The 12,597-nt window shown below is 62.8% G+C and overlaps 6 protein-coding genes across 6 annotated transcripts; 2 read left to right on the top strand and 4 right to left on the bottom strand.

Moving 5' to 3' along the window:
• Positions 1-48: 48 nt before the first annotated feature.
• On the top strand, positions 49-788 carry HETIRDRAFT_106204 (uncharacterized protein; the record flags this gene model as incomplete). Its single annotated transcript, XM_009553389.1, has 3 exons — positions 49-190; positions 543-656; positions 706-788. The coding sequence occupies 3 exons, from the start codon at positions 49-51 to the stop codon at positions 786-788; spliced, it is 339 nt and encodes a 112-aa protein (XP_009551684.1).
• A 1,399-nt stretch (positions 789-2,187) lies between these two features.
• HETIRDRAFT_156814 (uncharacterized protein) lies at positions 2,188-3,785 on the top strand. Its single transcript, XM_009553388.1, has 3 exons — positions 2,188-2,571; positions 2,629-2,652; positions 2,735-3,785. The coding sequence occupies exons 1-3, from the start codon at positions 2,503-2,505 to the stop codon at positions 3,491-3,493; spliced, it is 852 nt and encodes a 283-aa protein (XP_009551683.1). The 5' UTR covers positions 2,188-2,502; the 3' UTR covers positions 3,494-3,785.
• Positions 3,786-3,803: 18 nt separating this feature from the next.
• HETIRDRAFT_480963 (uncharacterized protein) lies at positions 3,804-9,059 on the bottom strand (the record flags this gene model as incomplete). Its single annotated transcript, XM_009553386.1, has 5 exons — positions 3,804-5,195; positions 5,254-7,366; positions 7,449-7,751; positions 7,879-8,224; positions 8,865-9,059. 5 exons carry the CDS (start codon positions 9,057-9,059, stop codon positions 4,391-4,393), a joined length of 3,762 nt encoding a protein of 1,253 aa, XP_009551681.1. The 3' UTR covers positions 3,804-4,390.
• On the bottom strand, positions 3,822-4,208 carry HETIRDRAFT_329041 (uncharacterized protein; the record flags this gene model as incomplete). The annotated part of the gene is made up of 1 exon (XM_009553387.1): positions 3,822-4,208. The coding sequence occupies one exon, from the start codon at positions 4,206-4,208 to the stop codon at positions 3,822-3,824; it is 387 nt and encodes a 128-aa protein (XP_009551682.1).
• A 1,490-nt stretch (positions 9,060-10,549) lies between the features above and the next one.
• On the bottom strand, positions 10,550-11,085 carry HETIRDRAFT_328020 (uncharacterized protein; the record flags this gene model as incomplete). The annotated part of the gene is made up of 3 exons (XM_009553385.1): positions 10,550-10,630; positions 10,772-10,858; positions 10,996-11,085. 3 exons carry the CDS (start codon positions 11,083-11,085, stop codon positions 10,550-10,552), a joined length of 258 nt encoding a protein of 85 aa, XP_009551680.1.
• A 623-nt stretch (positions 11,086-11,708) lies between these two features.
• HETIRDRAFT_106199 (uncharacterized protein) lies at positions 11,709-12,353 on the bottom strand (the record flags this gene model as incomplete). The annotated part of the gene is made up of 1 exon (XM_009553384.1): positions 11,709-12,353. The coding sequence occupies one exon, from the start codon at positions 12,351-12,353 to the stop codon at positions 11,709-11,711; it is 645 nt and encodes a 214-aa protein (XP_009551679.1).
• Positions 12,354-12,597: the final 244 nt, after the last annotated feature.

Genomic DNA, 12,597 nt, shown 5'->3' with positions numbered 1-12,597 from the left:
CCGACTCGTTTGTAGCTCGTACTTGCTGAAGATTGGCGGATGCGATGAATGTTTCGCACGTTCGGAGTTATCGGCTGTGCGCTGTGGAATGGTGCGCTGGATGCCGTCAAGGGGATTGTGGTCGTCGTACAAGGCCTGCAGGGCTACGATGTACAACTGAACGAAGAGGAACGCGTTCGCGCAAGTTCGCGTACGTGTTCAGAAATGGTACCGAGCTATGGCAGTCACGAAAGCGCTTCTACTTAGGGCCTTGCTATCAATTAAGCCCTCGCGAACCGACCGCTTTCGGAGTCTGTAAATAATGTAGTGCGCCTACGACAGATATTTCAGAACATCACTTTCGCGTGAGTCCCCGCGATACAAACACTCTTTTCTTAAATCTTGTCATATCTTTTCTCCCTGTGTTCGCGGCGCTTTTCATGCACAAAGATCAGCTCCCCTTCTTTCGCGAGATCGGGTACGAGCACAACTCCTACTGTACTCTGATACTGTCCGACGAAGAAGGACAGACTGCCGCCGGCTCTTCTCACACTCGTTGGCAGGGACCCTTTTCAGTACAGATGTCGAGGACTCCATCGACCGCCATAAACGCACACTGAAAGCGCTACATCTGCCAGAAGGCGGAATAGCAGTCGACGAAGAAGAACTGCCTCCGCGTCTGTGGCTGGACTCTGGAGATCTGTGCTCGGTTTGCTCACGAACTAGAGGCGCTGGCCAGATGCGGATATCCGGAGACTACGTCAGAGGTTGAAGGAGAATCGTCAACGTTGCTGTCTTCGGGACACTAGGCGCTGGTGTATCTTGAAGTGGTACAGTGCGTGTCGTGGTACAAATTTTCGAGTCACCAGCTTCTCCGATACTGGTTTAAGCTCAGATATTACACAAGGCTCTCGTCTTCTTGGATTAATATTCATATAGATCAGTTCACACGTCGGTGCCAGGAGAGGAGGGCGATAGCCAGACTCTACTGGAGCATGAGAGCTTGGTGGCGAGACGTCGTGCTGTTCTAGAGTGGCCTAGGGATGCAGCCATAGACCTCCTTGTTGGTTGGCTTTAGCTTGGACCATCTCGCGCGTCAGGTAATTTGGACCTTACACCATGGATTTATGACTAACTCACGATGACGACGAAACGTTGTTGCTGGAATGGTACAGAGACCGCTCAGAATGTATGGAGACAGTGAGTTTCCGCTTAGATATTCTTTAGGAACACGATGCCGGTGTCAGTCGGTATATGCTTCTGCTCATGCCACATATTCAAGTGTTGCCATTCTCGCAACGTGCTTCCTTTCTATAGACGCAATGTCTGACCTTTATAAGGTTTATATCATGCTCGAGATCGGCACGAGATGTTATGGGGCGCGGGAGAGACTGTCGCGTTTACTGTGTATGGACCTGCAGGATTCTGCGGCTTGACTGGGGAGCAGACGTTTATCTCCAAACCAACCATGGGGCATCTGTCAAGTATAGCGTATGTGTACGTTGAAGGGGAACAATCGAAGGGGAAACAGAAGGTATGTACATGTATACCCTCGGCTGTGTATTTTGTGATGTGATCTCACTGCCTTCAGGGTCGTCTCTGTGTCACGGACTCTCTACCAGGTAGATGACGAACGAGCGATATTCGATCATCTACACTGCCTTGGCTGTGTGCCCTATCCCCTGATGCAGAGTGTGCACTCTCTGGAAATACCATCTCGCCGAATATGGATCCTTGGACGGCTGACTTGGTATCTATGTTGGGAGGTGATGCGGCTCGCAAACAAAGACTTGGGGCTCCTGCACTAAGTTTCCGTCAGGCTTTGGATTCCTTGCGGAATGGTTTTGTACATCCTACTTGCACCATGCCCTTGCACCCACGTTGAATGTATTCCGGAGCGCAATTCTGGTGCTTGCATCTCGTGATTCCGTGGTTCCTCGGATCGGCACACGCTGCGTTAAGGTGGGCCGTGTCGAAGTATGCCGCGGTATCGGCATGTTGTACACTAACTTTTGACCGTCATTGCTTGAGCTCGGCACTCCTCACTCACCGTCTTCTGCCCGACCATATATACCCCTAAGGGCAACTCTGTGTGAATTACAAAGTAAGTTTCCTTGGTCAATCACTCCTGGTTAATGTCCTAGGCGCTAATTTGTGATAGCGCTTCCAGGAATCTATCTGCATCCGAGTAGAATTGACACAATGGCTGACGAACATGTCCGCTTAGAAGTGAAATTAAGTACATGAACGGGCTTGCTACGCCGCTGCCGCTAGATGATCACTCACACAGTGCCTCGAGTACACAGGGAAAGAGGAGATAACGCATTGCATCTCTTCATCATCTCGGCTGAGCGGTCGCAGGACGGCTTCAACATGCAGCACATGCACTGCTTCCTGCATCTTCAGACTCAGAGTCCACAATATAAAAACCCTCACGACGGAATCGAGGTTGAACCACCATCTGCCTTACTTTCGCTCTTCAGCCAAAGTCATAACTGCGTTCTCATTCCCTAAGTCCTCGTCATGCAGAACTTCATCTCCCTGGCACTTGCCTTCTCTGCGTTTTCGAGTGGAGGTGCGTCTGCTCCCAACCTACGTTTGACATTTATTCATGAACTGTGGTCCATTACAGCTATCGCTGCTCCCAACCTTGCACATCGTCAAATCTTCTCGGTTTGTTGTCTCTCCAGTCTTTTTGAATTAACACCATGGAGCTCAAATTTGCCTTCCTTTCTCACTGCTCTTCCCACCTCAGTCATTTGAAGCGACTGCGCCGGCGACCACTGAGCTCTTCCCCACCGTGAGCTCCGGCATCTCTTTGGGTGCGCCGATGACGAGCCCCATCGCGCCTGTCGGGATCACGTCTGCCTCCGTGGTGACGATCCAATCCTCCGCTGGACCCATCGAAAGCTCTGCCACGGCCGTGACATTCAGCTCCGTCGCCACCATCGAGAGCTCGGCCTCGGCCTCGGTCGTGTCGGCTAGCACCTCCGCCCATGGCGTGACCCTCACCTCCGCAGCCACCAGCGCTTCGCCTATCGAGAGCTCCTCGGTAGTCACAGTCGCCACCTCTTCCCCGGGCGTAACGTTTACTTCCGTCGCGAGCGGGCCCACCTCATGCGTCGCATACACCACCATAACGGTAGTCGTGACCTCAACCACGGCAGTGACAATCACCGCTTCCGCTCCGAGTGCAACGTTCACCACTGTGCCCGTGGCGAGCTCGTCCTCGGCAGTCACAAGCGGCTCCTCCTCTCGACGGGTAACGCGTACCACCGTCACCTCCGTCGAGAGCTCCTCCGCGGGCACCACGTCCCCCACCAGCGCACCCACCGAGAGCTCTTCGGCCTCGGCCGTCACGATCAGGTCCTCCGCCCCCGGCGTGACATTCACCTCCGTCGTGACCGTCGAGAGCGCGTCCACTGCCCATATCCACAGCGGAACGACCAAGGCGATCACCAGCCCCATCGAAAGCTCCGATGCCCCCGTTTTCACCTCGACCTTGGCGTACTAAAGGGGTGGCGTGACCCGAGCTTTCTTGAGCGGGGGGTGTTAGTGGACGCACGGACTGAGACGCTGAGTAATATTTGGAGAGTTTCTTGGTGAGCTAGGCATATGTCGTAGTAGCAGCGGGAGCGGTGCAACGTGATTCGGTACTAAAACGGACAGCATGTCGGAGCGATTGAAGGGCTTCACGATGGCAGACATGACAAAGTTGTATATATTAGCGCGCATGTATTCACGCGTTGGGCAGTCCAGTGTGCCTGGCTGGCCCTGCACTAGGACGAAAATCCGTATTCGCCGTCGCCCGTCGCCCACCTCCTCCAGACATAACTTAGATTTTATACCCAGCTATTAACAGCGACCAAGACAAAAAAGCACCAATCAGTCGATTCATACAGGCTTCTCGTGACTTTTGCCGGAGAGAGCCGTGTATGTGTACGTGTACGCATGATACGCAGAAGCAGCAGCACCGAGCAACACATGCACGGCGAAGGGGGGGGGGAAGAGCAAGAGGGGGGTAAGGAAAGTGGGCAGTCTAATAGATGAGGCAGACGGGCGTGAGATGAAAGACGGCGCGAGGCCGGTGGACGAGGTTTATATAAGCAGCAACCAACCGGACGAAAAAAAAAAGGAGAGGGAGGGGGAGGAACGTTAGACGCTGACCAGACCAGACGACGAAAGGGGGAGACGACAAAAAAAAAAAAAAGAACATATACACATTGCATACTAGAAGAAAAACAGTAGTAGGGATCCTATGGTTGGTATGTCTGTCGTGAGCACGTACGTGATAGCGGGTCAGCAGAAAAGAGGGCAAGGAGCGGACGGTGGCGGAGAAAGGGGGGATCGAAAGGAGTGGGGGAGCAACCGCGCGCGCCATCCGCGCACACAAAACGCGACGAGGCCGCCATCAGAGCTTCAACTCGGTCAGCACTCTCCGCGCCAGCATCTGGTACTGCCATCCGTCGCCGCTCGCCCTGCGGAACTGGATCCCGTGCAACGGCAACCAAGGCACCTTGACGATATTGATCTCGAACCTCACGGACAGCGTATTCTGGCCGATGCTCTCGAAGACATCGCGGTCGATCTCCCCGGTCGGGAGAGGCGACACGCGCCCCGGCTGCGGCGTCGCAGCAAAGTCGCGCGGTATCGGCGGCAAATTCTTGCCCTTGGGCGGCGACGGCGTCCGCGGCGGGTCTTCAGGCTGGTTCGCCGCCGGCACCGCCGCGTCGCCGCCTTGCTGCCACTGCTGCTGGCGCTTCTCCTCGCCCGTGACGGTATTCGAGTTCGACACGTTAAAGAAGGACGACGACCCGCTGCTGGGCGTCGCCGCAAAGACGGTACCACCCGACGGGCGGCTGGGCAGCTCCTTCTCCTTCACGGTCCCCGCCCCGCCCCCGTTCCCGTTCTCGCGCTCCTTACGGCCCATGCTGAACGACAGCTTCGACGTCTTCCTCGCGACCGTGCGCGCGCCCGAGTCGTTCGAGCCCGTCGAGCCCTCCTTGCGGTGCCGGCCCGTGCGCACCGTCGGCGTCGGCGTCGCGCTCGCGCTCGGCGGCGGGGGCGGATGCTGCACGGACGTGAGGTCGATCGACGGCATGTGGATGCAGTCGAACCCGGTCTTGGTCTCGCGGTACTGCACCTGCATGCGGTCCAGCACGCGCCGAATGTCCGTCTTGATCGCGGACGGCGACTTTGTCGACGTCGTCGCGACGCTGCAGCGCGGACGCCGTCGTCAGCATTCCGCTCGACGAGTCCCGACGAACGACGTACCTGAACAAACCCTTCAAGAAGAGCGGCTTGAAATCCTTATCCGCCCCATTCCGCTCGTCCTCCTGATCCCGCCCCTCACGCCCCTCTCCACCCTCACCACCCCGCCCACGCCCGCCCCCCCTCTGCTCATCCCCCTCATCCCCCTCCTCCTCCTCATCATCCGGACCCTCCTCCTCGTCCGTCCTCCCAAACCGCCGATCCATCACCGGCCGCCCCCCCGCCATGCTATTCCCCGTCGACGGCCGCCGATGCCGCCCAATCGTGCCCCCGGCGCTCGACAGCAGCGCCGCGCCCATGCTACTCCGACGCTCGTGCCGCAGGTTACGCGCCTGCGGGTCGAGGATCGTCGCCGCGCGGCGGTGGTGCGCCGGCATCGTCTGGCTGTGCGAGATCCCCGCCGCCGACGCCGTGCCCGCGTTCTTCCGCGGCTCCGCGTCCTCCTTCGGCTTCTCGCCCTCGCTCGCCGCCAGCCCATGCACGTCGCCCTCCCGGCGCTCCCCCTCCCCAGACGGCCTCGGCGACGAAAACCCACCAAGAATACTCGTGCGCCTCGCCGGATGCCTCCGCCCCTCCTCGCCCCGCCCGCTGCCGCCCCCAAGCAAGCTCCCAAACTTGCGCGCGAGCGTCGCGCCCGCGGACATCGGCGGCGTCGCCGGCGAGAACGAGATATCGGGCTGCGGCGGCGGCGTGCGCTGGCGCTGCCGGCGCTCTGCTTCTTCTTCTTCCTGCTGCTGCTGCTGCTCCGCCTCCTCGATCTTCTCCGCAAACGTCATGAGCTCCGGACCCGCCGTATGCGGCGCCTCGCGCCCGTTCGCCAACTCCCCGTGCTCACCGATCCCACCCCCGTGCCCGACCCCGCCCGCGCCGCCAAACATGCCCGCCCACCCGCGCGCGATCGTCGGGCGCTGGCTCAAGCTATGGCTCCTGCGATGCGTCGACGCCGGCGGCGCGCGCGGCATCGTCGGCTTCGCAGGCGACCCGGGCGCACTGGGCGCACCGCCAGGCGCGAGGTCCTCGCGCGCGTGCGCAGCGGGCGGCGGCGGCGGCGCCACGTGGCCCTGGTGGCTCTGCATCGTCGGGGACAGCGCTCCGCCGGTGCTAGGCAGCCCCGGGTCGCGCGCGCGCGGCTGGTGGTGGAAGGTCGCGGCGGTCGGCGAGGGCGTGACGGGCGCGAGGTCGTACGACATGCCCGAGTAGTGCGAGGTCGCGGGCGCCGGGAGACGGGGGAGCTGCATCGCGTAGTCCGCGCGCGCGGGCGGGAGCGGGAGCTGCTGGTTCTGCTGCGGGTCTCTGCGCGGAGCGGTGACCTGTATCGCGGGCTTCGACGCGGACGCGGGCACGGGCACGGGCACGGGCGTCGCGGGGCCCTGCGCGTTGTCGTCTGGAGCCGTGGCGCCCGGGCCGGCGAGGGCCTGGAGGGACAGCTGCGAGCTGGCGAAGTGTCCGGGGCCGTAGACCTGGTCGCGCTCGAGCTTCTCGCGTGCGAGGTAGTATATGGAGAGCAGCGGGTGGAAGCCGCGCGTGGGGTCGGGGGGCTCGCGCGCGTCGGCGAGCGACGCGTGCGAGAGGTGCGACTGCGAGTTGGAGGGCGACTGCGCGAAGGGCGTCTGTGGCGGGGACGACGTCGGCGAGAAGAGCTTGCGGCGATAAAAGTCGAACCCGGAGAAACGCTTGTTCTTCTTGCTCGTCGGGGACATCGGCGGGTCGTGCTTCCCCCCTGCCCCCCCTCCGCCGCTGCCGATGCCGTTGTTGTTGTGCTGGCCCTCCCACGAGAGCGCGAGCGACGAGTTGGAGAGCGACTCGCCCCAGTGGCGGCCGTTGCGGCCGTCGCGCCTGCGCTCCCAGTGCTGCAGCGCGCGGAGGTACGCCTCGGACTCGAGGATCTCGCGCAGCCGGCGCTCGATCTCGGCCTCCGTGCCGAACTCGAAGCCCGCCATGCCGAGGATGACGCGCGGGTCGAGCTCGTCCGCGCGCAGCGGCTCGCGGCGCAGCAGGTGCGCGTCGGGCGCGCCGCCGAAGCCGCGCACCATCCACGGGTGCGCGAGCACCTCGGGCAGCGGCGCGCGGGCGGCGGGGTTCGTGACGAGCATGCGCGCGAGCACCTGTTTGCACTCTGTGCGCGTGCGCGGGGTGGGTGGGCGAATGAGTGAGCGGGTCTGCGGCGCGGGGGGCGCGGAAGCGGACGGGGTACGCACCTGCGCTAAGCCAAACGGGGTACTCGACGAGCCCGCGCTTAATTTTCGCGTGGAGCGCGGGCATGCTCTGGTCGTCGAACGGGACCTTGCCGCAAACGAGGACGTAGAGCACGACGCCGAAGCTCCAGACGTCGACCTCCGGGCCGGTGTACACGCGCGCGTTGAGCAGCTCCGGCGCGGCAAAGTAGAGCGAGCCGCAGAAGGTGGACAGGTGCGACGCGGGGTCGTACAGGTTCGACAAGCCAAAGTCGATGATTTTGATATTCCCCGTCTGGGAGATCAGGATGTTCTCGATCTTGAGATCTGTGGGCGCGCTCCGTCAGCGATCCGACCGGCCACGCGCGCAGCCAGCCGCCCAACGCGCATCCATCCGTCGACCGCCGAATGACAGATGGCAACGGACGAAGTGAAACAAAAAAGCGCGACGCACCTCGGTGGACAACGTTGTTCCGATGGCAGTACTCGAGCGCGCTCCCGATCTGGCGTGCAAACTTGCGCGCGACGCGCTCGCGCAGCTTCCCGTGGCTGATGATATAGTCGAGCATCTGCCCGCCGTTGATGTATTCAAACACCATATAGTAATGGTGCTGGTGGATGATCATCTCGCGCATGCCGCAGATGTACGGGTGGTAGAGCAGCTGGGACAGCGCGGCCTCGCGGATGGTGCGGACCTCCTTGGAATGGTCGCGCGCGGCCTGCTTGATGGCGGCCTCCGAGTTGGGGTGCGCCTGGCTCGGCGGGAGGGGCTGTGCCCGGGACAGGATTTTGACCGCGAGCTGGGAACAAGAAACAGATTTGGTCAGCGCGCACGTCCCGAAAGAGCAGCCTCTGCACGGTCAAATCCGGGATATATGCGCGCACGCCGGCCGACACACGGCCCCGCGCAAAGCCCGCAAGCCAAGGCTTTCCGGCGCGCACCTCCTCCCCTGTCCCGATCCGGGCTCGAATCTGCCCAATCCAGTGACGTCCACTGTCCACGCGCCGCATACCGCCTGCGCGATGCCACTGCATCCAGCGTGGAAGAACACAGAGGAATTAGAGATAGAAAGACGCCGTTTCTGGCTCGATTGTGCCGCAGATCGTCTTCTGAACCACCGCAGAACCTCGACTTTGCGACCCGCACAGCGCGGCGCGAAATGCCCGGAAAACGAGATTCGCCCCGTTAAGCGAGCCTTCGTCGTCGTCGTCGTCGTCGGGAACGGGGCGACGCCGCCCCATGATCGGGGAACAGGCGAGCGCCGACGCAAAGATCACAACACAGCACACAATGAAAACCAAGAAAAAAAATCAAAGGAAAAAAAGGCCCAAACACCAACAGCACCAACACCCAGCGACACGGGCGGACGGCGAAAACGACGACGCCGAGGCCCCAGAGAGACAGACAGCACAGAAAGAAAGAAGAGCGCGCGCACGCACCTTCTCGCCCGTCTGGCTGTGGTGCGCGAGCTTCACCTTGCCCATGCTCCCCGCGCCCAGCGTCTTACTCAGCGTGTACTCGCCCAGCGTCCTGTGGGTCGTGCGCGCGCGCGCGGGGTCGCCCGCGCCCGACGGCGGTGTGGCCGACGCGCGGCGGGCGGCGCGGTCGTCGGTGCGGGGGGGCTGCGTGCGCATGCGGTCGGCGGAGGTGGCGGAGGCGGAGGCGGAGGCGGCGGGGGTGTACGCGGGCGGGGGCATCGAGACGGGGCGGGGGCGGGTCGCGACGGTGCGCGGGGTCGGGAGGGGGAGGGGGTGCGTGGGTGCGGGCGGGGTGTGCTCTGCGGGGGTGGGAGCGCGCTGGGAGGGTGCGGCGCTGCTGTTGTTGGATGCGGGGGGGTGCGGGTGGGTGCCCGCCGTGGTTGTGGCCGTGGTCGTCGTCGTGGGGGTGGTGCTGATGATGGCGTCGCCGGTGCGGGGTGCGAAGAAGGGGGGATGGGGAGGGGAGGGCGGGGTGGGGGACGGTGGGGCACCGGGGGCGGAGAGGGAGGGCGGGGGGTTGTGTGAGGGCTGTGCGATGGAGAGATCGAAGATGTGGCCGTGGACGACGGGACCGTGGGAGGGCGCGTGCGGGCTGGTGGCGCTGGTGCTGGTGCCGGTGCCGGTGCTGGTGCTGCGAGGCTGGTGCTGGTGCTGTGGACTGTGGGGAGCGAGAGCTGAGGGGTAGTATTCGGCCATGCGGCGGCTCGTGGTCGCTGGGCCTGGCTGCTGTGCTGTGTCTACTGCAGTGGTCGAGCGAGGGTGCCAAAGGGTGCGTGAGTCGGTCCAGCGCCCGGTCCGGTCCTGATCACGAAACGAGCGCCCCAAATCGGAGCGCCCGACTGCTCACAGCCCCTTACGTGTCCGATGCAATGCCCGCGGCCTCCCTCGCTCATAATCAACATTCAATTGTCTCCGTCCTCTTTCTCACACGAATGTTTTGGATATGAGTGGCGCAGCTTACAGTCTGTTGCATATCGGCGCTGACAGCGACAGGCGGAAAACACCATCGGACGGAAAACATTCCAATCACAACTGAGGGACACTCAGGGCCGAGGCTCAGCCACAGACACCGACCAACATCGAGCGGGCCTGAGCGCTTGAGCGCTCGACGTCGACGAGGCGATTTTGTGTGCGCGCTCGCAGTGTGAGACCCAATCACGCGCATGGCGCCCGCCGTCCGACGCACTGCGAGCACACTGTCTCCAGACGAGACGCTCGTGACGCATGACTTATGATGATGGAGCAGGGCCGAACGCGCCGCAACCCGCGGGACATCACAACGAGCGGCCGCAGACCGGTCGCGCTCGCGAACGGCAGAAACGAGATACCGTGAAGCGCCCCATACTGTACGAGTCCGTGTAACAGTAGGCGTCCGCCCGTCGCGCCTAGCACCTTCCTCGCATAGACACTGCGCACGCACGCGTCGAGTAGCGCGCCTTGAGCATGAGCATGAGCCCGCACGCCCGTGAACTCACCGACCGCGGCGGGTCCCCACCACAGCGCGCATACATCCGCATCCACAATTACACACGCCGGACACCGGACATCGAACATCGAACACCGGACACTGAGCCCACAGTCCCCCGCCCGACCGCCCACACGCGCACGCACGCACGCCGAGACGACAACGACAGCGAGCACGCCGGTCAACGCGTCTTCTTCGCCTCCACCTTCGGCAACCACCGCACGGGGTGCTTATTATACGCCGGCCACTGCGGCACCGCGACCTGCCGCCCCCGCCCGCACGCGCCATGCCGGATCGCGGTCACGCAAAACGCAGGTAGCCGGAGAGAGGAAAAGGGAGATAATACGTCAGTCTCGAGACGCAGCGATGGCTGATGGCGATGGGAGGGAGAGGCGGCACGCACGAGGAGCAGGACCGCGATGCCGAGCCCGAACACGCCGAACGTGACGCGCAGGGACTGCAGCGCGAGCCCTAGGACGTACGACACGGCCTGCGCACCGCACACGTCGCACCGCACCGCACGCACCGCACGCACCGCACCGCACCGCACCGCACCGCACGCACCGCACCAAGAAGCGATCCGTCAGCGACGAGCCGCGCGGCGGAGAAAGAGGGAGAGGGACGCACCGTGAGCGCGAGCAGCCCGTTGCGCGAGATCCGCTCGACGGCCCTCTGGCCCTCGAAGTCCTGCAAACAACGAAAAGACAGGCTCAGCATCAGCGTCGGCGTCGGCGTCAATGTCAGCATCGACGCCAGCATCGGCATCGGCGGCAGCGCCGCCTGCGTTAGCCCTGCCGTCGTCCGTCGTAGGACAGGCGCGCGCGACGCACGCATATGTGCACGTGAAGATTGGGGTCGAGACGCGAGACGCGACGCACGATTTTCCCCTCTACGAGGTCTTGCAGGAATGACATTATGCGCCTGGGTAAGCTGGTGCTCGCGTAGTCGTTGAGCGTTGAAACGTTGATATGTGAGGCCTTGAGCTGCGGTGCGGAGGAGGTGCAAGTGCAAGGAGTGTGGGAACGTCAGCTGGATGACGGGTTCGTGACGTGTTGCAATCATGAAGGACACGTGCCGAGGCGCGTCGCATCTGTGCGTTCGTCGAGCTCTTCCAGTCGGTAAGTCAGTCAGTCATTTTATATGCTGCAGTCAGATGTGTGGTTACGACGCCGCCAGCAAGTAAAACGAATTAAGAGACCCGCACAGCAGATCCCCGAAACAAGCTACTATCTACGCACGCATATCAAGCCTCTATTCACTGCCATTTGCCATCCATCCAGCGATACAAGCGCAGCCGATGGGGAGCACTACGTGCCCATGCCCATTCGAGAACGCATACCTCATCTAACTTTCACCTGTCCCCCGCTCGCTCGGCCAAAATGCGGCCTAGCGCCCGAGGGGGGCTCGTCGGGGGCAGTCGGCAAGGTATAGCGCGAGCCGCTGGCTTCTGCCCCGCTCTTCAACGAGCGCGCGATCCGCGCGAGGGCGTCGTACCGCGCTAGCGGTGCGCGTCGCGCGCGCTGGCGTCCGCGTCGCCGTCGGCCGTCGTCGTCCTTTGGAGCGCGGCTGATCTCCTGCCTCGAACGCGACGAGGGCGACCCGCAGTCTCTCTCTCCCTTCCCGAAGGACTCCACGCCCACGCCCACGCCCACGCCCACGCCCACGCCCACATTCACGCTCGCGGACCCGTCCAGCGGGATGGCGCGCGAAAAGGCGACGAGTTGGGCGGCGGTGCTCGGGGCGGAGAGGAGACCCTCGTCCAGGCCCGCCCCGAGCTCAGCCGCGCCGCGCGCGTCGGAGCGCTGCGTACACAGAGAGGGCGCCGCCACCGGGGGGCCGCAATGGCGCGCACAACGGGGGTGGAGCGAGCGCGCCCGTGCGGAGTCCCGTCTCGATAGCTGGATCTGGGTCCGGGTCGGGGTGGGAATTGCTGACGCTGTCGATATGGCTAGTAGAGCCACCAAGAACACCGGAAAGGGTATCATCGCGGAGAAGGAAGAAAGAGTGGACGGTGTTGAGAAGAGAGAGGGGAGGAATCGAGATGAGAGTCGGGTCCGTGACACGCTCGGGGGGATGAACTTGGGAACAGGCGAGCGAGAGTCGACGACTTTATATGGGAGACTGTTGCTGGCGCAGAGCCGCAGGAGTCGGGGCGTGGAGGATACCCGCCCATGCGCGGCGAGTCACGCTCACGCAGGATTCGAGGCGTGCCCTGCCCAAGAGGCGGCC

The sequence above is a fragment of the Heterobasidion irregulare genome, assembly GCF_000320585.1.
Source record: "Heterobasidion irregulare TC 32-1 unplaced genomic scaffold scaffold_11, whole genome shotgun sequence".
NCBI classification, from domain to species: domain Eukaryota; kingdom Fungi; phylum Basidiomycota; class Agaricomycetes; order Russulales; family Bondarzewiaceae; genus Heterobasidion; species Heterobasidion irregulare.
The sequence above is the reverse complement of the archived record's forward strand: the minus strand, read 5'-3'. Positions and strand labels throughout refer to the sequence as shown.

Bases quoted from the DNA above. Each gene is read 5' to 3' on its own strand.
- HETIRDRAFT_156814 (XM_009553388.1), top strand. From the start codon at position 2,503: ATGCAGAACTTCATCTCCCTGGCACTTGCCTTCTCTGCGTTTTCGAGT. The intron at 2,572-2,628 runs CTACGTTTGACA...GCTGCTCCCAAC, and splicing joins GAGGTGCGTCTGCTCCCAAC to CTTGCACATCGTCAAATCTT. The intron at 2,653-2,734 runs GTTTGTTGTCTC...TTCCCACCTCAG, and splicing joins CACATCGTCAAATCTTCTCG to TCATTTGAAGCGACTGCGCC.